Source organism: Sapajus apella, unplaced genomic scaffold (assembly GCF_009761245.1).
Source record: "Sapajus apella isolate SASKATOON/1434 unplaced genomic scaffold, GSC_monkey_1.0 scaffold109, whole genome shotgun sequence".
In the NCBI taxonomy this organism is placed as follows: domain Eukaryota; kingdom Metazoa; phylum Chordata; class Mammalia; order Primates; family Cebidae; genus Sapajus; species Sapajus apella.
The window spans coordinates 2,321,085-2,346,338 of NW_022437049.1; the positions used below are offsets into that span (position 1 = coordinate 2,321,085).

Below are 25,254 nucleotides of genomic sequence, written 5' to 3' on the forward strand. Positions count from 1 at the left end.
TTAAATCATCAGAAATTGTTTCAGCAGCTGGTTAAAGCTGAGGGTACATAATACAAGACAACTGGCTAGCTGTGCATTGTCAGTTAATTTAAAAGGTATAAACACATTAAAATACTGAAATGTTTGACATATTACAACACAATCGGCTTGCTCCTCAAGAGTGTTTAAATGGCTGCTCTATTCATTGTTCAGAGTCAATTTACTATCTAAAGGCATTTACCGTTTCCATTCCCCTAAATGTCACTAAAACATTTTATCAACAAAGGGGAAAAATATATATACTCATTTAGGATATATACTACATTGCTGGTCCTGTGTTATAAAAAAAAAAAAAAAAAAAATATTTAGGGCAAGGTGAGATGGCTCACACCTATAAGCCCAGTACTTTGGGAAGCTGAGGTAGACAGATCACATGAGTCAGGAGTTTGAGACCAGCCTGGCCAACATGGTGAAACCCCATCAATACTAAATATACAAAAATTAATTGGATGTGGTGGCACTTGTCTGTAATCCCAGCTACTCGGGAGACTGAGGCAGGAGAATCGCTTGAACCTAGGAGGCGGAGGTTGCAGTGAGCTGAGATCATGCCACTGCACTCTAGCCTGGGTAACAAAACAAGACTTCATCTCAAAAAATAAAAATTAGAGGTGGTGCTAATTTTAAAATTACATCAGGAACACATGAAGCACTCCACATACCATGACAAAGAAACAGTACACAATATATGTGTTTACCTTCCCTGATCAGACCATATGCAAAAGAAACCATAGTGGCCTAAGCAAGATAGGTATCTATTTTTCTCATGAAGGAGAAACCCAAAGATATGGGATCCAGGGCCAATGTAATAGTTTCATAATGTCACCAATATCCCATGCTCCCAGGACACTATTCTTTGCATGCAATGCTCATTTACATAGTTTCAGGACAGCCCAAGTATTGCCTCCACATTCCAGGAAGGAAGGGAGGGCAATGAGCAAAAGGCTAGAGTGGATATGCTCTGAGTTCATCATTTCTGCTCACATATACTTGACCCAAACTAGGTCACATGGTCACATGGAGCTGCCAAAGTGTCTGAAAAACTAATCTGGGCACACAACGCCAACGTCACTCTAAACAATATTGGAGTTCTGTTATAACGAAAGGGGAGAAATTATGGCATGCCTGTGTGTGCTGCAGGAGCTCCGGTTAAATGGGAAATTGTCCCATTTCCTTCTCTAGGAGATGACTCTTCATTTGTCTCAGTCCTACCTTCCTGGCTGCATACCACCAGACCAAATCATGACAGGGGTTGGTGGTTCTCACCTCTAAATCTATATTAAAATTCTAGATGCTGCATTCATGTACAACAGCAGCTTGGAGCCCATTTTCTCACAGATACTTGTCTTTCCTTTTGGGGACATAGACAAATAGCACATTTCCAATTATATCCCCATGTAGACTGAGATTCTGTGATGAGTAAGATTAAAATATACTTCTTTATTTCAAAAATAATTCCTAGTACATATGCATTTTCAACAAGAGATGTAAACTAGTTCTACAGAGGTAAGTAAAAATCTTCCTAGTACAATAATAATAGTTTGTGGTCCTCCAAAGGGCTGCAGGACATAAGCAGACAGTATGTCTGGGGATTCAAATTTCATCAAGGTGGAGAGGCAATTATGAAAGAAATGTCAAACAAGGGCTCTCAGGGAGACAATAATTTTTTTTTTTTTTAAGTACAGACAAGGTCTCACTACATTGCCCAGGCTGGTGTCCAATTCCTGTATCCAAGATATACACCTGCCTTGGGCTCCCAAAGTGCTGGGATTACAGGCATGAGACACTGCACCTGGCCAATAATTTTTTTTAAAGGTTGAGAATCACTGCTTTAAAATAACAAATGAGGCCAGGCACAGTGGCTCACATCTATAATCCCAGCACTTTTGGAGGCTGAGGTGGGAGGATCACTTGAGGCTGAAAGTTTGAGACCAACCTGGCTTACACAGCAACACCCCGTCTCTACTTTAAATTTTAAAAGGTAACAAATGAGAATGAACATTTCAAATCATATAGGAATTACATTGAGCTACAGTGACGGAAGCCCAGTTACAGCACTGTAAACAAATAAGGGTCTATTTCTGTCACATGAGAAGTCCAGGGTGAAAAAGAGTATACTGGTAGTTGCTGGCTTTGGTTCAGCAGCTCAATGACATCAAAGCAGAATTTTCTGTGAATCTCTTGGTTCACAGTGCCAAGAAGGCTATGCAACTCAAAAGACTGTCCACATTCCAGACAGCAGGAAAAAGGGCTGTCAAGATCAAAAAGATATGCCTCCTAGCTGACTGAGTCAGTTCCTTTTAGAGAGCTATACCCAGAGGTCTCATTAAAGGACCTTCCTCTACATTTCACTGACTACGCCTTGCTTCAAAGAAGGCTGGAAATGAAAAGTCTGGCCTCACCAAAAGAGGCTGGAAATACAATCAAGAAGTCAGGAAGATAAGGAGACCTCAACTCGCTGTGTCTACCACAGTATGAAGTAGATTCAAATTGCTTCTCTCTTAAACTCTTGTTTCCAAAGATCTATAAGATCTATTACAGAGACTAATTCTGTGCCTACCATATTCTTAATATAGTTTCACTGTTTTCTCCAACAATATAGCATTTTTGTTTTGACAATGAATAGTCTGTCTAAATATTAGGCAGAGAGAAAAGAACTCCATGGATATAAAATCCTTAAAAGGCACACATACAAGTACGACACCAGGACCCACAAACTCCTCAACATAACCAATGCTTATCTGCCACATACAAAGAAGATAAAACAACTCCTGGCCTAGCCAGAACTTACAAGAGTGGAATATCAGTAATTAGCTGCATCAAACAGCACAGCAATTCTTCCAAAAGATCTTCTGAGTCAGAACCTGGTAAGACACATAAAAAGTTGTTTTATTCTTTTTTAACAAAATACACAGTACAATACCGTTGTTTAGAAGTTACATTTTCATTCCTAATCAGAGCAGTTACCAATTATATAAACTCAGAAATTAATGTTGACCTCTGAATAAAATCCAAATCATCAACAAGTTAGCAACTATCATGATATTCATCTATTATAGGACCCTTCAACACCAGCTATTAATAATATAGCTTTTAAAGCTTGAAAGTACTTAAGGCTCCTGTAGGCCAGTAGTTGTCAAATTTCTTATACTGCACTATGTTTCTTTCAATGAAATCTTACGTTAAAGTCAAATATACAAAACAGATAAAAATCCAGCTGCTCTCGCTGCTTTGTTTGAAGCAGGGGTAGACTTGTATCCCTCCCTTTCCAACAAATATCTGGCCTTATCCTTGATTTCTTGATGGGCCTCAAGGTACCTTTTATGAACCCCTGGAGCTCCACAGATCATAGACCAAACCCCATTAAAGAGGCCAACCTCCTCTTTACAGACAATGAGTCAAAGGTAAAAGGGTTTTCCTAAGTCACAGAATAAATAAGTGGCTAAGACAGGATGGAAATTATCATTCCAATGGAAATATTCCTCTATCCCAAACTGCTACAGCTAAGTGACCTCCAAATTCCCAAAGCCAGTCAGTATCTTATGTGACTTCTGGTCTCGGACATTACTGACACCTACTGCTTCATGAAATTCTTTATTTCCTCAGTTCCTATAATACCTTATTTTTAACCAACTTCTTTTTCTATTTTTCCCAGTGTCTGCTTCCTTAAAATACCTTTCAATTGACATGTTCCCCACAGTTCCACCACTGTCGTGCTTTTTCATTCATTAGCTCATCACCACAGTTCGGCTAAACAAGTTTACTAAATTAAAACTCACTCCTGGGCTGGGCGTGGTGGCTCACATCTGTAATTCCAGTGCTTTGGGAGGTCAAGGCAGACAGATCACCTAAGGTCAGGAGTTCAAGACCAGCCCGGTCAACATGGTGAAACCCCATCTCTACTAAAAGTACAAAAATTAGTCCAGCATAGTGGCACATGCCTGTGGTCCCAGCTACTAAGGAGGCTAAGGCAGGAGAATTGCTTGAACCAGGAGGAGGAGGTTGCAGTGACCTGAGGTTGCACCATGGCACTCCAGCCTGGGTAACAAAGTGAGACTGTGTCTCCAAAAAAAAAGAAAAAAACTGACTCCTGGACTCCTTCAAACCTTCCTAACTAGTTAGTACTTGTACTTCCAATTTTACTCCTCTGCAATCCAAACTCCAGATTGCAATCAGAGAGCGCTAACTAACCTCCATCCTTTCGCTCTCCTGGCTTAGATCTTTTCAATTACTTTAAGCTGATTAATATATACCAGAAAAACTCCACGCTCCAAAGTACAGCATGCCAGACCGCTGGAGATATAGGTCCTGTATCCCTTTCCACCCTTATCTCCCTCCAGTACTGCAGTGTGTATTCCAGCAATGCCAAACTATCCACTACATGCCATTTCATACCTCTGTAACATTCCTTCTTCCTGGAATATCCTCCAACAATAAAAACCTAATTTCTAAAAAGCCCATCTGTGTCCATCTGAAGCATCCTCAATTTCATCTCCTCCATGAAACCCATTCCCATGCCTCACTCTGAATAAGTATTCTTATTATACTATGTATTCTTATATATAGATACCATAAAGTATCTATGCCTTGTGCATGCCTCTTGCATTGCATGTGTTCGTTACATTATGCCATCATTTTTTGTCTCCAGCAGGCAGGCCCCTACTGGACTCTATACTTCTTGAGGATGATGATTCACAAAGAGCTTGCACATAATATGTACTCAACACAATTTGCTGAACTGGGCCCAAGTGTCTCAGGAAAAACCCAGCAGTTAACTGCAAAGCATCAATGCATTTGAAGTCTCAAAAAATAAAGTTTAGCAATTTCTTTTCTAGGCCACAATATCACCAAGCATTCAGAAACTAAAAAGAAATTTCACCCTGCTTTGCCACAAAAGAACTGGCACAGTAACCCCATGAGGGGTTAAGTACAAATTTTGAAAAGAATATTAAATCACAATGAACACACCAATCATTGTTAAAAAGGATGCACAGAAAGACTCAAGTTCAACAACCACATTAAATCTGACCCCAAAAAGCACCAGGCTTGGCTCTATTAGTGAAGAAAATAAAGAGAGTAAGTCACACTTGTCTCTCAGACTGCATGATTGGTTAGCAGATCTAACTAAAGTCCCTCTCATTGCCAAGGCTGTCCAACATAACTCAAGTTAACAACCTACTCCTACAAGTTGATTTGTTGGTATATAATATATACCCAATACACATTTGCAAACGGTCACTCCTTAACTCATTCTACAGAATGCAGTGTCGCTGGCCCAAGTAAGAATACTTAAAATTACTCAGTGATTCCCTAAGGAACATTTCAGGCCAACTGCCAGTTTAATAACTCCTATTCAGCCAAGCAGCCAGCATAGTTTTTTAAGCATGAAAGGTAAGAGATCATGCACTCAGGAACCACATATGGTGCCTAATTTGATTTTTTAACTTCCAGAGGTATAAAAACATCTAATTCTTATTATTTTAAAATGATGACAAGGATTTTCTATTCAATTCTATGTGCCACTCAAATCATGACCTCAGCCAAATTTACAGTTGGGTCAATTAAGGAGTCTATGCACAGCTTTGTTATCAATCTACTCAAGTAATGATGATGCAAGTAAAATGTAATATTTCAAGGCCAAAGCTCTAACAAAAGACAATAAGCAATTTCCAGATGAAACCTCTTAAGACTTCCATTCACTAAAAAAAATTCCTCAGAATTCTATATTCCTGTTTCTCAGCTAATCTAAAAGTAAATAACTGTATTTGTATTTTAAGTGAAGAGTGACAAGACTTGACTGCTTACCAGGCTTGACATCAAGCAAAGCATTGATACTGCATTATTTTCCAACTAGCACTCATATCACCTTAGCTTTCTAAGCCAAATATCTTCCTTAGTTCGAAAAAATAAACTCACCCACAAAATGTATAGTAACACATTCAAGCATTTCATACAGTAAAGAGAATTTTTAAAGTCCTTGAAATTTGCAGGTCAATAACAGAGTAAACTGAGGTTCTTTGAGTAAAGTTCTGTGCAAAGATTCAATGTGTTTATTATATTGCGAAGTTTTATAACTTAGAGTTATCTAAGAAAGAACATTTCTCTCCTAAGAGTTTTCTCTCAATGCTGGGAGCAGTGGCACAGGCTATAGTCCCAGCTACTCAAGAGGCTAAGGCAGGAGGATCTCGAGCCCAGGAGTTGGAGGCCAGCTTGGGCAACGTAGCAAGACACTGTCTCTTCAAACAAACAAACAAAGAGTTCTCCCTTAAAGAATTTTAAATTACCACAATAGCTCCAGTCTTGGTTTCTGTGAGATCATATTAACAGCAAACATTTACCGAGTACTCTATCCCCTTCGACAGGCATTGTGATGAGCACTTTATACTCAATGTCATGATAATGTTAATCCTGATAATAACTCTTGAGGAATAGTTAAATAATTATGATAATCATTTTACAGATGAAGAAATCAAGGCTCAGAGAGGTTAGTTTAATTAGAGTAAGGGGCAGAACCCAGATTTGAACTCAAATCTATACTCTCAAGGGAAAAAATTAAAAGGAAAATATCCTTTAAATTATTTTTAAAGACACATTTTTTTACAAAGTTGGAGGAAAATATTCAACCAATTCATGTTTTACTGAACACTGTAAACACAAAACCCAAAGTACTATGGGCCCAGTTAGGAGAGAGACATCTGAAGTACTACATATTAGTTTATACATCAAGATGACACACTATTCATCAACACATGAGAAGTTCTTGACTCCTTCAATATCCAATGTACAAATAATCTAAAACAATGAATAAATATAAGCTATTATCCATATTGCGCAGAACAAGGTCACTGAAATCCCAGCCCTATCCCTGGAGCTCTCTCATTCTAAAGCCACCCTGCTGTAGTCCCTGTGAAATTCACCAGGGGAAGGAGTAGACAAGTGAGGTGGTATCTAGGGTCCCTTCAGGCTCTAATCATCTATACCCCAAAATTAAGCTGCAGGCCCTCTTAGTTTATTCTATTCAGCATCCGTTCAGTTTCATGTGCTGACATAGCACTCTTGTTTTGTCCTTAGGGAGAGAAGCAGAGAACAGTACAATACTGTCCTAATCAAATGCCTTCCATCACAGTAGGTGGGGAAGGGAAGAGAGGGAAAAAATTATTTTTAAAAAGCACTCACTGATCATTAGAAAACAAGGCAACCAGAAAAAACAACACATATGGATTTAAATCAGAATCCAGTCATCAAAAGAAACGTTAAAAGACAGAGCTAATTGTTGCTCTTTGTTTTCTTTGCATTCAGAAAGTTGAACTCAGTTTCTTAATGCTGCCCAAAATTACACTGTGCCAAATACAAGCACTAAAAATTTAATCAAGCAGGGCTGTACTCCAAAAACAGGTTAACAGAGCACTTTAGACGTTCAGAATAAGCCTCTCTTAAAATGGAAGACATATAATTATATTTATTAAAACATATTCAGAAAATAAAAGACTCAAGGTTGAGTCTTTGTTATTGCCACTTTAATAGTGAAACTAATATTGAAGTTATTCTAAAATACTAGATTTGAACTTCTACTCAGCAAAAACAAAAATGTTTCTTCTAGGTTAATTATAAGGAGAAAGGGCAAAAGGACTATTCTAAAAAGAAATCTGACCTGCATTTCAGTGCACTACAGTATTTATAAGCTTGTGTCCTGTGCCATTCCAATCACATCAGTAATAATTCTGGTTGACTGCTATTATTTAGGTCAAACAGAAATGTTTCTAATTACCCTAAAAGATAGTATACTAGGTTTGATTGTAAAATGTGCCTATTAGGAAAGTTAAATTGATTTTGTTCCACTGATAATGTAAAGGAAAGAAAGGGAGAGAAGAGACAGAGCCATTACAAAACAACCACGCCTATTATATGACCAAATAATAGATCCGGAATTCCGGGAAGCACTTTTGTTTTTCTGCAGAGACAGATTACAAGTCTTATATATTAAAGTCAATATTTAAAAGGGATAAATCCATGTTTTCTTTTTTCTCTGAGCCACATTTTTCCATATGAGTTTGTTTTTTGTGTTGCTTACCTATAACTAATGAGGTCAAATTATTAAATTGGTATTTAAATAAACAAAGCAAAAACCACCCAACCTCACTATGCAATTTCGGGTTTACCTCCTAAGCTACCGCCTGCCCCAGTCTCTAGGGCCCAGTTCCAGCAGAGAAAGGAGAGCAAGGGAACCTGCTGCCTGGCAGCCAAAGCACCTGAGCCATCTGGAAAAACAAAGCTAGCTTCACAGGACTCACTGCCACCAAGTTCAGCAAAACAAATATACAGAGTTACAAAATAAGAGTTTCAAAAACGTTTTAAGCCTGGGAGAATGAAAAGGAAATTGGTTGTGTTAGAGAGGCGTAATTAACAAATTTTAAATATACTTCCACAAATTTCCTATCTTGTGTCATTTTTTTCTTGTTTTGATCTCTCACAAGTCAGGCACTGCCTTCACTGTTTGGAATCCTTGGCTCTCCACTGACACATGAGGCCAGTGCTGACTGGAAGAGTGAGTGGTACACACAGGCGGAGCCTGCAAACGGTGGTTCCTGCTGGAGGGTTTCGGGCTGCTTCATTGGGGGACACTGAAATGTAAGTCTTTTTCCCATTTTGGTTCATTTTCTCTACAAGAATATCCACTAATCTGGCAGAAATGGGAATAGGGTGGGTAAAATCCTGGTGCCAGCATTCTAGCAGCCAAGTCAAGACACCCTTCCATCTGTGGCCTTTCCACTGAGCCCTGGATCAGTAGGCTACTCCCACACCCCTCCCCACTGCCTGAGTTCACTCAGGAGGCCCTCTGGGTTCAGCCTCTAAGGATAGCAGATCTCTAGTATTAAAACTGGGAAGGTGGTGGCCTCCTGACTTCCTGGCAAGGGACCAAACCTTGGACAGAACTGCTTCTTCCAACCAAGCCTGAATGCTTTCAGAGACACCTGGCGCTTCTGATCCCTAAGCCTTGCCAGGGTTCTGGAGCAAGAACTGGCTTTTTTTCTGGAGTTCTCCAACCCTGAAACCATTTAGCTTTCAGCTTTCACAGATCAGTGAAATTCATCATTACTCCATTTTCCAACTTTCAAAATGTTATTAACATTGTGTTCCTCTCTCTTCTTCAATCTAATAAATTCGTGACTTTTTAAAAGTCCCTTTGCTGACATTTTATTGGAGTTCCAGGAGAAAGTAAAGATAAACATGCATGTTTAATCCACTATGCTTAAGAGCAAGTCCCACAAAATAACTTTTAAAAATAAATTTATATTGAACTGGTTGATGCCATGGAAGCGCCATTAAGCCAGGCTTTTGCTTGGCCTTCTCTAGTCCCTGTCTCTTTCCCACTCTCCACAATGCTGTACTCCCAGGTTATACAGTGTCTTGGGCCCACACACCTCACTCGCCCCAGGTCTGGGCAGCTGATTGCTGCCTCCTTCCCCTCAGTGCTCACATAGCTGCCCACTGGGCCACAGGTGGTAATCTCTTTCAAAACAAGACTAACTCCTTCTCCAAGTTCTTCATCCTAGCACCTCCTACTTCCCTGGACCTTCCTTTCAGCTTTATTTCACCCCAACTTTGTTGCTTTTACCTTCAGTGTCTCAATCTCCAAAGGCTTCTTCCCTCATTTAAAAAATAAAAAATATTTGTAAAGAAACTTTCACTGGGCGCAATGGCTCATGCCTGTAATCCCAACACTTTGGGAGGCCAAGGTGGGTGGATCACTTGAGGTCAGGTTCAAGAACAGCCTGGCCAACATGGTGAAACCCCGTCTCTACTAAAAATATAAAAATCAGCTGGACGTGGTGATGTGCACCTGTGATCCCAGCTACCTAGGAGGCTAAGGCAGGAGAATCACCTGAACCCAAGAAGTGGAGGTTGCGGTGAGCCAAGATCGTGCCACTGCACTCCAGCCTGGGCAACAGAGCAAGACTCCATCTCAAAAAAAGAAGAAACTGTCATTGCAGCATGGTGGAGTAGTTATTCCAATGAGCCCTCCTGTACAAAACATCTAGTTCTTGGCTAAAATAACATTTTTTAGTGCATTGATGGGCTTCCAGAATGTAAAGCAAACTTCCAAGGACTCCAACCCCCTAACCAAAAAGAACAACCCACAAACAAATAAAATGGACTTGAATTCTGAGTAAAACACTGAGCAGCAAGCAAACTCTAAGACAGGTAACCCTGAGACAAATGCCAGTTAGAACGAAGCCCGCTACTGGGAGATGAAGCCTTCAGTCAGTGGCAAGGAAGGGACCTGGACCTGAACCTGAGCCTCCACATTAAGATCTGCTGAAGGAGGCTAATGTGGCATCAGTTGTTACAGCCCCTGGATCCCTTTGGAGGCAAATGCAAGTCTCTCCCTTATTTGGAGCCTCAAATAAGATCAAACAAGTCTAGGTATGGTGGCTCATGTCTATAATCCCAGTGCTTTCAGAGGCCAAGGCAGGAGGATTGAATTCGAGACCAGCCTGGGCAACATAGTGAGACCCCATCTCTACCAAAAATAATATTTAAAAATTAGCCAGGCTTGGTGGTATGTGCCTGTAGCCCTAGCTATTCAGGAGGCTGAGGCTTCAGTGAGCTGTGACTGTGCCACTACACTCCAGCCTGAGTGACAGAGACTCTGTATCCAAAAAAAAAAAAAAAAACCACAATCAATGTCATCAAATACATAAGGAAACAAGCCATGAGAAGTGTTTGCAAAAACAAACAACAGATTTACATCCCTAAGAACTTAAAATATTGGCTTTATGAGACACCAAATGTAAAATAAATATCAGTATTACCTTGGCAAGAATGGGGTATAACACCAAGCCAGAGGAAAGAAAAACTCACATTGAAGGCAAAAGGAAAATGGAAAACAATTTTGTATTACTTCATAGTTTCGCCTAGGGCTGGCTTTGTCCCCTTTGACTAATTCTCAAAGGCATGGACTAATGGAAAGAGCTATCCTCATATAATAATACAAATTCTCTCTAACAATCTGCAACCACATCATACATAGCCTATGGGAAAATGTTCAAATACAAAATCCTGACAAATTTAGATTACAAACTAAGAGCTTACTGACAGTCACATTACTCTCATAAAGACTGCTTCACTGAAAATACCAGCAATATCCATGTGATCACAGCAGTATTACAATGGATTGGAATAAAGAAAAAAATGCTGTATGCGGAATAAGCCAACATACCTAAGATGCCTCAGTTGGCTTCGCTCAATTGTTTGCAGATGGCCCTCTACTTCAGTAAATTTGACCTTCAAACAGCCTGTACCACTGTATATTATCAACCCCAGTTTTTCATATACCTAAATCAGATCTCATATTTCAGCTGATAAATGGATGTCTTCAGCTACTGTATGGTGATGCTCTATTTTTCCCCTTTCAGCAATATCTGTGTAATTATTTAATTTATTGCTCTCTTGTCAACTGTAAAAAGAAATTGGTAGAAAATACAAAAACGGCGAATGCTGAAATCTCAAACTAACAACATGGAAGACTAAGGTAAAAATAATTACATGTGCCAAAAACAGAAAGTCTTTAGTCTTAAAAGATATTCACTGGACTTAAGCTGATGGACCAAGAGTAGGCTCAATTATAAACACAAAGAACAACACTAAAGAGCATGTATAGGGCCGGGCATGGTGGCTCATGTCTGAACGCCTGTAATCCCAGGGAGGCTGAGGCAGGCAGATCACCTGAGGTCAGGAGTTCGTGACCAGCCTAGCCAACATGGTGAAACCCCATCTCCCCATCTCTACAAAAAAAAAAAAAAATACAAAAATTAGCCCAGCGTGGTGGCAGGCACCTGGAATCCCAGCTACTCAGGAGGCTGAGACAGAAGAATCACTTGAACCCAGGAGGTGGAGGTTGCAGTGAGCCAAGATCATGCAAATGAACTCCAGCCTGGGTGACAGAGCAAGAATCTGTTTCGCCTCCAAAAAAAAAAAAAAAAAAATCCTGTATAAAATCCTGAACTGTCAACTCTGTATAAAGGAAGTATAGGTTTCAGCTTCATTTTACCCATGTACTATTCAAGATGGTGTTGTTCTGCTTCATGTGCCTCTGACAATATCATGTAAAATAAAGTATAAAATATGCATATTTTATAAGACATAACACAAAACAAAGTGCTGGGTTTGCAAGTATTGAGTGAGCTATACTCCTGGGCCCTGTGAGGATAAACATTCACACCATTCTTGCTGCTAGCACTTCATGGGAAGGCTTGCAACTTATCAAGCAGAACTACGTTTTTGGTAGCGCTGGCATCAAAAACATGAGGGCCAGCATTAACAAAACTAACACACTCAAGACACAATTCTAATTAAAAGCTCTAACTTTAGACATAAGTATATATTTAACAAATATAGAAGGCTAATCCTCAAAATAGTAAATTAAACATACTCATCTCTTGAATCTCAAAATCAATGTATAAAGCACAAGCTCTGAAAATCAATGCTGAATGATCAACAATAACTGTGAAAGATGATGGTGTGGTTTGGAGTTAGTTACATTCAATTTAGATTCTACATAATTCTCACAAACATTCCATCCTAGAAAAAAGACAAAGTATATAACATTCAAAATACCAAAATTCTACAGAATTTCTCACATACCAACTTAGCTAACTTTCGCAAAATCCTTAAGTCTATACTATAACATACAGTCATATGGTAGTCAGAGAACATAATGGTCAATCCCGAAATAAGATCAAGACCAGCAAAAAATCTAGCTATATTCAGAAACAGCTTAGAAGGTGCTGACTTCACTATGTTCCTCTCCTTCCCAGTGACTGAGGAAGAGATAGAAAACGTATTTTGCCTGTGAAAGTTTAGGGGGAAAAAGAAGAAATACCTGTTTTTCCAGTACCACTAATCAAATGTGAAGTCAAAGGGGCTTTTATTAATGAAATGTTTTTTGCGAAATGACAAATGCTCAGTCTCTAAAAATATTAGGATGGTTCAGTTTGCTTCCTATGCCTCAGCTCCCTTTTCCAAGGTAGCTTAATGAAACGTAGCTTCGATAAAATTTGGCTGCCCAGGCTGGGCACAGTGGCTCAAACCTGTAATCCCAGCACCTTGGAAGGCTGAGTCGGGCAGATCACGTAAGGTCAGAGGTTGTTCAAGTCCAGCCTGGCCAACATGGTGAAACCCCATCTCTACTGAAAATACAAAATTAGCCAGGTGTGGTGGTACATACCTCTAATCACAGCTACTTGGGAGGTGAGGTAGGAGAATCACTTGAATCTGCGAGGGGGAGGCTGCAGTGAGCTGAGATCATGCCATTGCATTCCAGCCTGGGCAACAAAAGCAAAACTCTCTCTCAAAAAAAAAAAAAAAAAAAAAAAAAACAATAGCTGCCTATCCTTTTTAGAGTAGAATCTCAAAAGTTCAGCAGGAATCATTCCAGAGTAAAAAGCACAGAATCTAAGGAATGTCTGATCTACAATGAAACTGGAGAGTTGTTTCCTCTGAGAAGACAAGGTAAAAATTTCATCCAAGGGAAATACTCATGGAGCAGCCCCTAAACACCTGGGGCTTTCACAGCTACAAAATGGGAAAGGGAAAAAACAGACAGACACACGCGCGCGCGCGCGCACACACACACACACACACACACACACACCCATCCACCCCCCTATACCTGCCTTGGGCTTTAAAAGAAAAAAAAAGGAAAACATATATATACACATGCTGATTGTCATTTTATTCACCCTTTATAAGAACTTATTCTTTACTTACTAAGTTATAACATGGTATAGTATCTGAAATTTAATATTTTTTAACAGCATCAAAGAGAATTTTAGTATTGATCCCCTTCCCCCCATCCCCCAAAGTTAATGAGGTAGTAATTCATACTAACTCAAAACTGGGCAAAACAGTAAGTGATTTTCCATGAAATGGTCTTCTGGAACAGAAGGGGAAATAAAAGATGACAGCAAATAAAACTGCTAAAATTGATATGGTTGCTTATCCAAGAATATCATAAAGTTATCAATATTTTAACTATGAAATGTAGCATCGTAACTGTGATACTGTGATGGTTAATATTGAGTGTCCATTTGATTGGACTGAAGGATGTATTGGACTGGGTATGCCCGGGAGGGTACTGCCAAAGGAGATTAACATTTGAGTCAGTGGGCTGGGGAAGGCAGACCCACCCTCAACCTGGGTGGGGGGCACCATCTCATCAGCTGCCAGTGTAACTGGAATAAAGCAGGCAGAAGAAGGTGGAAGGAGCAGATTTGCTGAGGCTCCCAGCCTTTATCTTTCATCTCCCATGGTGGATGCTTCTTGCCCTCAAACATTGGACTCCAAGTTCTTCAGTTTTTGGACTCTTGGACTACACCAGTGGTTTGCCAGCCACAGACTGAAGGGTGCACTGTCAGCCCTACTTTTGAGGTTTTGGAACTTGGACTGGCTTCCTTGCTCCTCAGCTTGCACACAGCCTATTGTGGGACTTCACCTTGTGATCGTGCGAGCCAATATTCCTTAATAAACCCCCCTTCATAGATACATCTATCCTATTAGTTCTGTCCCTCTAGAGAACCCTGACTAATACAATAACCTTCAAAAAAGGTGGAACATATGATTTCGCTCCCCAGCAACCAGCTAATTATGTCACCTGCTGGAAACTTTAGAACACTTATAAAACAAACTTAACTGTGATATTTTTAATTCAGCACACTCTCAAGGATGAGACTTGAACTTAAATACACTCAACCTGTATTTATCCAGTATCAGTAGAGGGGAAAAAACATTTCCACATAAAAAGAAAACATAAAACATTGCTGATATTTTGCTCAAGGACAAACTAGAGTTTGCTCATCTATCTGCATATTTGGAGACAGGGCACATGTAAACTGCAGCAAATTTCATTCAGTCTACAAACTTCTGACCAAAGAAAAGAGCTCCTGCCTGCTAAATTTTCTGCTTGCCTTGTACACAGCATTGCAATGAGGCAGTGGTTTCCTGCCCTGTGATATTTGCCACCTTTCAGTTTCCTCAAAACTTGCAGAACTTAGTGAGATTTAGACCTTGAAGAAATGAAAGACAATAGCCTCCTTGGACATGAACCTGCGAAATGGCTATGAAGGTGGCCAGCCGCGGAAAAGATGTTAAAATGTTAGAAGATGGTAAAATCGTATTTTGAAAGTGTGAGTCAAGAAGAATGTCCTTCTCTAATTTGGAAATACACTGAGTATAAGAATGAAGAAAAAGATTGCAGTAAAACAAAAATTGATATTCTATTTCTCCAAAACTGTTTCTTGATCTTGAAAGAGGCCATAAGGAGCCTAAAAAAGGATGAAATGACTATCCTAATTTGCTCAATGGTATGTGTTGAAAATTCTTCTACCATCAGGTAGAAGAGGTCTCAGAGGGAGTAGAGATAAGTATACATTGTCTCTTTGCTACTTGAGTTGAAAGTATTGTAAACTATTGTTTTGTTGTACCATGTCTTTTCATTCGCTCAAAATGTAACATAATCCCTTAATATATTTAAATGATACAAGATTTTTGCCATCTAAAAATAGTTTTAAGAAATGCTAGAGTGCACAAAAGGTTGACTTTCCACAGAATCTTTTCTACCTCCCATAATATTGTTTTAAAAAATTCTAGGCTAGGTGCTTTGGCTCACACCTGTAATCCCAGCACTTTGGGACCTAAGGAGGGTGGATTACCTAAGGTCAGGAGTTCAAGACCAGCCTGGCCAACATGATGAAACCCCATCTCTACTAAAAATACAAAAATTAGCCAGGTGTGGTGGTGTGTGCCTGTAGTCCCAGCTACTCAGGAGGCTGAGACAGAAGAATTGCTTGAACCCAGGAGGCAGAGGTTGCAGTGAGCTGAGATCATGCCGCTGCACTCCAGCCTGGGTGATAGAGTGAAACTCTGCCTCAAAAAAAAAAAAAAATCTATAAAACAATTTAAGAAATATTCCACATAGACACAGACATACTGAAAAATCAGTACATTATGATGTTGACCTGGATGAACAGTAACTCATTTATACATTTGTTTCCCTTTGTCAATATTTGACTTTGACATTTTAAAACAGGTATTTAGCAACCACAGCTGAAACCACAGTGAAAAATTACTCCTAGGTATATAAAAGTGTGATCAATATGTGCATGAAATCCACATAGCACACAGACCTCCAATAAAAGTATACACATCACAAAGTTCTCTCGCAATACCTGTCCTCACAAGAGATGGTAACATTTGACCTTGAATCACACATGTGAGGCTGTCAGGCTGATGAGGGTAGAGATCTATTTTGAAAACAGAACTCAAAAAACCAGGGGGCAACACTGCCTTGCCCTCACAAAGGAAAGATAGCATGAAGGGTAATCTTTCCCTGTATCTTCAGAAAAAGATGACACACTTAGGCATCATAAATTGCCCTTGAAAATATTACTTCTGATAAATTAGTCCCAAAGACACTCAGACCCAGAAGCTATTGATGTGCCCTATGAAAGTAAACTTTAACATAAAATCTGTAATTCTGACTAGTTGGCGCCCTTAATAATATATTGACTTGGCAATGATATTTAAAACTGATACTTTTGTTTTCTGAAAGAAATAAATATTTATGAGTTTTATATCACTTTCTTCTTCATGCACGTGCATAAAAATAAAAAAAATGAAAGCCTCAACTCCACAGGCTTTCTTATTTAAAAAGAAAAGAAAAAAACTCTGAGAGTCTTGACTCATTTAAATACAGAAAAAGGAAAAATGACAGTGTAAGTTCATTTTAAAATGAAAATTATAAGGATAACTGTAATTTTCAAAATTATACTTTTATTCCTGAAATTTTTATCCTTACAATGTTACACATGTTATATCCTGAACATCTTCAAACACAATACTTACTGTAATTGCCAGGAGATTTTTCTTCATAAGTAAAATGAAGTTGTAATTCCTCCTCTGACATTTCACAGATGAACACTTTCAGCAAACAGCAAATAATAAACAAAGCATTGTGTGTCTGCCAAATGAAGATATGGCTAGAAAGGAAAGACCAAAATCAAACAAGAATCAATATTTAACCATAAGCATCACTGGTTTATTTCTAGTTCATGATTTCTTCCTGATTTGTCAACCATTTTGTCCATCCTATCGGTAACATTAGGACAGTGTCCACATCTTTTAATGGCTCATGATTTATTACATTGCCCAGTGATATCTATTATGTTTTACTTCAAAGTTCATTCCATATATTTTACATAATGAATCTACCTAATAAAAATCTTTACTGATGACTGTGGGAATGACTGTTCTTTGTTCTTAGTAGGTATACCACATACAGGCAATTCAAAGAGAAGAAAGCCACAAAAAAATATATTTTTTAAATTATTGTAACATAAAAAGAACATATGCAAACATGTAACCAAAATGTTCAATGGGGCATTGCCAATAGCACAGAAAAATACTTTTTATTTGTATCTGTGGCCATGAGCTCCTAAGAAAAACTTTATTGGATTCAATGTAATTTGTCTAGAAGCAAGACAACACAAAATCTTTTAATCTTTTCAGAGACACATCCAAACACGGTTTTGAAAAATGCTTGAGCGTATAAAAAGTTAACCTTCCACTGACAGAAAGAATATGAAGGAAATAAAGGCAACAGATGTAGAAAGAAATAAAATTCACTAAGTCATCATTCAAACTAGATAGCATTTAAACTAGATAGCAGCACCAGTGGTAATGGGGAGGAAATTACTTTTTTTTTTTTTTTTTTGAGGCAGAGTTTCACTCTTGTTGCCCAGGCTGGAGTGCAATGGCGCCATCTTGGCTCACTGCAACCTCCGCCTCCCGGGTTCAAGCAATTCTCCTGCCTCAGCCTCCCAAGTAGCTGGGATTACAGGGATGTGCCACCACGCTCAGCTAATTCTGTATTTTTAGTAGAGATGGGGTTTCTCCATGTTGGTCAGGCTGGTCTTGAACTCCCGACCTCAGGTGATCCGCCTGCCTCAACCTCCCAAAGTGCTGGGATTACAGGCATGAGCCTCCGCGCCCCACCTGGAAATTACCTTCTTAATTATAATTACATCATTATTCAACTTCTTAAAGAATGTATTTCTAAAGATTGTCTAAAAAGCTGAAATCAGATTCCGGAATCTATAATCTCACCCCAATGACTTAGGCACTAAACTAAAACTTCCATTTCCACCAATAAATGAAAACTAAAATTCACATTGCTAAATACAAAGCAAACATGGTTTAATCAGCCAGCTTACTTCTGACATTCTGCTGAAAGTTTTAGTTCTTTGGTTCTAGAAAGGAAGACCTTAATTAGTGCACCAAGATTTCCTGTTCGAGGATTGTTTTCAACTGCAAGAGAAGAAAAGGTTTTATAAAGTTATATTTAAGAACTAAAATCAAAGTGAGCTTATCATAACATTTATAAATCCAAACATCATATTGAAATTGCTCAGTGACCAACCTTACTGCTAATTTCACATCTAATTAGAGAAATAACCAATGAGAGAAACTGTTCCTTTTAATCTTAATTCTGAACATCAAAACTGATCTGCAAAATGAAACTCACAGAAACAGTACAAGTAGCCATCTTATCTTAGAATCAAAAATCATAAAGGAAAAATAATATTTAATAGACATAATCAACTTACATACAAAAATCTTTCTCTAAGAGATTTTTAAAAACTCAAAAATTGATCATCTATGTTCCCAGTATATCAAATATAATAAACTATAAAAGTTTTTAAAATCTAAAACACTGTTCAGATCACAAATCATTTGAATGAAAAATTAAGAAAACTTATCAACAAAGCAGTGTGGCTAGAGGGGGAGCTATCTAACCAGAAAAAAACTTTAATAATTTATTTTGAAGTTTAAACGATGAGCATTTCAGCAAGGCAGCCTAAATAGAGAAAATACTGTTATCAGAAATCAGAAGATGTTGTTTCTAGATCCAGGTCTATAATTAACTAAATATTGAACCTCAGACAAATCACTTTACTTCTCCAACCTCAGTTTTCTCATCTGTAAAAAAAACAACAGCTAACATATACTGAACAATAAAGATTAGGTGCTTTACATGCATTAACTCATTTAATCCTCACACCAACCCTCCAGGAAAAGCACTAGTATCACTTCCATTTCACAGATCCTCACCTGTAGGTTGTTACTTGTACAAGGAAACATCCTTATCAACTGGCTCATATCTTTGACTCTAAACTGCTAAGTTGAAGCAATATCTACAATCAAGAAATTGGACTTAATGAAACTATAAAGTTCTATTGGGCTGCACAGCAAGTCACAGAAACACAGAAGTTAAGAATTAATCAGAAGGGAGAGACTATTTTGTAGAACCCTTCATTTGACTGATGAAGAAAAAACAGGCTCAGAAAGGCTAAGCCCTGGGTTTAACGTCAACAATATGTTAGTAGCAAATGCAGTCTTTTTCCTTAACCAATGGTTTTCAAAATGTGAGATTCCAGAGTCCTGGATAATTGTTTCTCTTCTGAAGTATGTTTTTAACTAGTTTGAAAACTAAAAATGCAAACACTCAAACACACTGGCTAGTGCTGCCAGGAGAATTCATTTTTATGCAGATCTGGGAATTTTCCATATATTTGAACTTCTTTTTTTTTTTTTTTTAAATGTAGAAACAGTGTCTTGCTCTGCCACCCAGGCCGGACAGCAGTGGTGCAATCATAGCTTCCGCAGCCTTGAACTCCTGGGCTCAAGTGGTCCTTCTGCCTCAGCCTTCCAAGTAGTTAGTTAGTGCTACAGGGATGTACCAACAGGCCCAGTTAATTTCATTTTTTTGTAGAAATGGGATTACCCTATGTTGCCCAGACTGGTATATTTGAACTTCTTGAAATGTGTCAAGAATTTTAAAAATGTGGTTTTCCAGAATATTTTTTTAAAATTCAGGCCCATATATATATATTTTAAAATATTATACATGGGAATAAGTACAGCATTACAGCATGCCTGCATTGTGTTTTATAACTGCCAAGCTCACTACCTGCTGGATATGTATTCTTGTCACGACTTGAGAGTCAATGCAAGTAACTGCCTAACTTTATAACTGTGATAAAATGTCAAGCACTTTCCTATTCCAAGTGTGGCTCATGGACTAGCCACAACGGCATTATCTGGGAGCCTGGCAGAAATTCAGAATCCCAGGTCCACCATACTCCAAACTAAAGTTGACAGTACTTCTCAAAGTTTAATGTACATTTAAGTTACAAAGCATTCTTATTAAAATGCAAATTGATTCTACATGTGTGAGATGTGTACCAAGATTCAGCATCTCTACTGCTCCTAGGTGATGTCCACTGCTGCTGCTGGAGAATCCCACTGTGAGTAGCAAGGTGCATTTGTTGTCAGTCAGCAGAGTTTTGTCCGGTCTTCATAATCAACAATAGATATGTGATCAGATAGTAGATAATGTTGTTTCCCTTTGAAACAAAAATGTCCTATTCCTCTTTCAAGCTTTAGGGTTAGTTTAATGAAAGAATACCCAAAGACCTCAGAATAAACTGTTTAAGGAAAAAAGAACAGTTAATGTTTGTGAGCGCATCTCTGTGGGACTTAATACTATCTAGTTATTGTAAATCAAAACAAAATGCTGAAACAAACTAAGCTGAGGGTGACATGACTACAATCATCACTCAGAATCCCAACTTTGAAATCTTTGTTCACTCAATAGCCCCCTTTATTACTGAACAGCTTTTTAATTGTTTGAATGTATTAGCTATTTAAATGACTAGCTATTCAAAAAACAAAACAAAACATCTTGTATTTTTGGAAAGAGTAACCAAACTACTTGATTGATGTAATTAAAGTGCTGTGTACCTTTTTCATTCATTCATTCAATCAGCATGTACTTACTGAGCTACTCATAGGTGCTCACACTGTCTCAGATACTAAGGAGATATCTGTAAAGACAACTCCCTGTCTTCATGGAGCTTACCTACCAAGACAGTTAAAAAGTTTCCATGATACTCTTGGATAAGATGAAGACTAGGAAAATAAGTTAATAAAATTAAATACACTCAATGATTTTAAACAATACTCCATAATAGAGTCAAGATTCTGAAATATCTCAATGGTAGAAGAAAAGAAATTTTACATGATCACAGTTAATTGGTACAAATAAAATGCCATGTTGAGCTGAAGATGCTTTGAAAGCCAGAGTAAACAACATAGGAGGGAAAGCATAAAAGTGTAATGGGACTAGAATACAGAATCTAACAAGGTTCAAATCTCATTTCCACCACTGACCAACTGCAGAACACTTGGCAACTTACCTAACTTCCCCCTGCCTCAGTTTTCTCGTCTGTAAAATTAAGATAACAATATTGCTTAAGTAATAAAAAGCTAACTTACCTGATTCTAGAGCTTGAACTTGTGGCAGTCTGTTAACTAGTGATGTTTGTGTAAAGAAGGGAATGCTCCCAACTCTACAAGAATTCAAGCAAAGTTTGCGTAACATTCAGATAAGGTTATTGTAAACAGGATTTCTGTTTGAGATGAGAGATTAAATTCGCTTCTAGCCCCTGAAACGAACTTTCCTAAGACCTCACTAAAAGACTCATGAGCCCTAAAATCCAACAACCAATGTAGAGAAAATCAGAGGACAGAGGAAGTGTGTAGTTTAGTTAAAAGCATTAACATAAACTCATTTTATTGTGCTTTGCTTTATTGTGCTTCAAAGATACTGCATTTTGTACAAATTGAAGGTTTGTGGCAACCTTGCAGTGAGCAAGTCTATCAGCACCATTTTTCCAACAACACGTGCTTACTTCATGTCTCCGCATCATATTTTGGTAATTCTTGCAAAATTTCTTCATCTTTATTTACTTATCTTATTTTTTTTTTTTTTTTGAGACAGGGTCTCATTCTGTCACCTAGGCTGAGAGCATCACAGCTCACTGCAGCCTCAACCTCCCAGGCTCAAGAGATCTGCCCACCTCAGCCTCCTTTCTTTTAATTTTTTTGTAGAGACAGCGTCTTGCTATGTTACCAAGGCTGGTCTCAAACTCCTGGACTCAAGCAATCCTCCTGACTTGGCCTACCAAAGTGCTGGGATTACAGGCCACCATGCCCAGCCAATTCTTGCAATTTTTTAAACATTTTATTGTTATATCTGTTACAGTGATCTCTAATCAGTGATCTTTTGGGTTTTTTGAGACAGAGTCTCACTCTGTTGCCCGGGATGGAGTGCAATGGTGTGATCTTGGCTCACTGTAACCTCTGCCTTCCAGGTTCAAGCAATTCTCCCACCTCAGCCTCCCGAGTAACTGAGATTACACAGGCACTTACTACCATGCTTGGCTAATTTTTATATTTTCGTAGAGACAGGGTTTCACCATGTTGGCCAAGCTGATCTTGAAGTCCTGACCTCAGGTGATACACCCATCTCACCCTTCCAAAGTGCTGGGATTACAGACATGAGCCACCATGCCTGGCCGAATCAGTGATCTTTGATGTCATATTGTCACCAGCAAGAAGATTATGATTCATTAAAGGCTCAGATGATGTGTTAGCATTTTTTTTTTTTTGCTATACAGTTATAAAATTAAGATACGTACATTTAACACATATTATTGGACATTTGATAGATCATGGTATAATGTAAACATGACATTCATAAGCATGGGGAAACCAAAAAATTCATGCAACTCACTCTATATACTTACTTTATCTCAGTGGTCTAGAACTGACCCACAACATCTCTGGGGTATACCTGTACCAATGTTGACTCCTTTGTTGAAACAAATGTACCATACTAAAGTAAAATGTTAAAATAGGGGAAATGGGTAAAGAGTATACAGGAATGCTCTATACTAGCTTTGAAACATTTCCATAAATCTACAGCTATTCTAAAATTAAGAGCTTGTTTTAAAAATCTCATTAGATAGGTTTAATAGCAAATGGGACATACCATAAGAAAAGATTAGCAAAGTGGCTCACACTTGTAATCCCAGCACTTTGTAGGGGCCAAGGTGGGAGGATCACTTGAGCCCAGAAGTTCAAGACCAGCCTAGACAACATGGCAAGTCCCCACCTCTGCAAAAAACTTAAAAATTATCCAGGCATGTGACATATGCCTGGAGTCCCAGCTACTCAGGAAGCTCAAGTGGCAGAATCTCTTGAGTCCAGGAAGTTCAGGTTGCAGTGAGCAATGATAGTGCCACTGCACGCTAGCCTGGGAAATCAAGAGAGACAGGGGAAAAAAAAAAGGGAAAAGATTAGAAACTAAAGATGAATTAACAGAAAATATCTCATTGAAGGTAAGAGAGAAAAAGAATGAAAACTACAAAAGAAAAAAAAAGCCTAAGAAGTATATGGGACACAATGCAAACAAAAACATTAAACAGAAGTGTAACAAATAGGCATCCCAGAAGGAGAGGAGAGACAGAATAGAACAAAAATTTTACATATAAACAGATAATGGCTAAGAATTTTCCAATACTTATAAAAGACACCAACCCACAGATTTAAGGATCTCTACAGGGTAGGCGCGGTGGTTCATGCCTGTAATCCCAGCACTTTGGGAGGCTGAGGCAGGCAGATCATGAGGTCAGGAGATTAAGACCATCCTGGCCAAGATGGTGAAACTCTGTCTCTACTAAAATACAAAAAATTTGCCAGGCATGGTGGCATGCGCCTGTAGTCCCAGCTACTCAGGGGGGAGGGGGAATCTCTTGAACCCGGGAGACGGAGGCTGCAGTGAGCTGAGATCATACCACTGCCCTCGAGCCTGGCAACAGAGCAAGATTTCATCTCAAAAAAAAAAAAAAATCTACAAACCTCAGGAAACGAAGAAACAAAGAAAACCTCTCCTCAGAACATCACTCTAAGGCTACTGAAAATCAAAAGATAAAAAGGAAAACTTAAAAGTAGCCAGAAGTTGAGTCGATCCAAGATGACCGTTTAGGAACAGCTCAGGATTGCAGCTCCCAGTGAAAGCGCAGAGGGTGAGTGGACGCCACATTTTTATTGCCCACAGACTAGGAAATTCCCAAGCGGAGGAGCTCCACGGTCGCCAGCGCGGCTGTTTCGGCCAGTGCGGCTGTGCCTGACGGTGCCGCTGCTTTGCCCTGCACGGCTGCTTGGCGGCGCCCCGGAGCAGCAGTTCTCCATACAAAATACACCGGTCCGGGTGCCCTTTTGGCTGGCGACTGGAGCCACAGGAAGTCACCCATTCGTCTGTTTAAAAAGGGGACTGAGCAGGGAACCAGGACAGTACATTCCAGGGCAAAAAAAAAAAAAGCGCCACAAACCTCAGTGCAGCTGTTTAAGCCAGCGCAGTGAGTGGCTACAGGGGAAAACAAACAGACCCCGGTGCCTCTTCAACAGGCGACTGGAACACCAACTTAAAAAAGGCTCTGAGGCAGGGAGCCAGGCGATCAGGCTCGGCTGGTCCCACCCCCACAAAAGAACAGCAACCAGAAACTCTGGATTGAGAGTTTCACAGCAAGCGCAGCTGAACCCAGGACGGACCAGCTCTGTGGAGGAGGGGCGTCCGCCATTACCGAGGCAGCCCGCCACGACGGCGGTAGTTGGCCCATGCTGAGGCAGCCCGCCGTTGCCAAGGCAACCCGCCATTGCTGAGGCAGCCCGCCATTGCCAAGGAAACCCGCCATTGCTGAGGCAGCCCGCCCGTTGCCAAGGGAACCCGCCACAGCAGAAAGACTCTGCCTCAACAGAGGCGGGCCCCCATCGCCAAAGCAGTTCTAACTACACCCATATAAACAGGACTACAAGGAAGTTCACTCAGCAGCTGGGTGGAGCCCACAGCAGCTCAGCAAAGCCTCTACAGGCCGACAGTGACTAGGCTGCCTCCTTGCTGGGCAGGGCAGGTCTGAAGGAAAAAAATAAGAAGACAGCAGCATAATGGAAACTCATAAATAAAGCCCTAAATCCCTGGGACAGAGCACCTGGGAACCAAAAGCAATTTATCAGTTCTGCTGCAGCAGACCTAAACGTACCTGCCGAGCAGCTCTGAATGAACAGCAGAGATCACAGCTCACCATTTGAGCTCCTATAAAGAAGAGACCGTCTCCTCAAGCAGCTCCCTGACCCCTATATATCCAAAGAGACACCTCATAAAGGAGAGATCAGATTGACACTAGGCGGGTATCCTTCTGGGACAAAGATAGCAGAAGAAGAAAACTGGTAACGACCCTTACTGTTCAGCAGCTGCTG

The 25,254-nt window shown here is 39.5% G+C and overlaps 1 protein-coding gene across 7 annotated transcripts in view; it reads right to left on the reverse strand.

Moving 5' to 3' along the window:
* The window catches only part of DYM (dymeclin), a 439,642-nt gene that overhangs the window by 346,504 nt on the left and 67,884 nt on the right, over nt 1-25,254 (reverse strand). For all 7 annotated transcript variants that reach the window (XM_032259512.1, XM_032259516.1, XM_032259515.1 and 4 more), the window contains 3 exons: nt 18,306-18,399; nt 16,939-17,072; nt 2,828-2,900 (listed from right to left, as the gene is read on the reverse strand). In XM_032259512.1, coding sequence (XP_032115403.1) covers nt 2,828-2,900; nt 16,939-17,072; nt 18,306-18,399 — 301 coding nt within the window. The remainder of the gene's footprint in view (nt 1-2,827; nt 2,901-16,938; nt 17,073-18,305; nt 18,400-25,254) is intronic.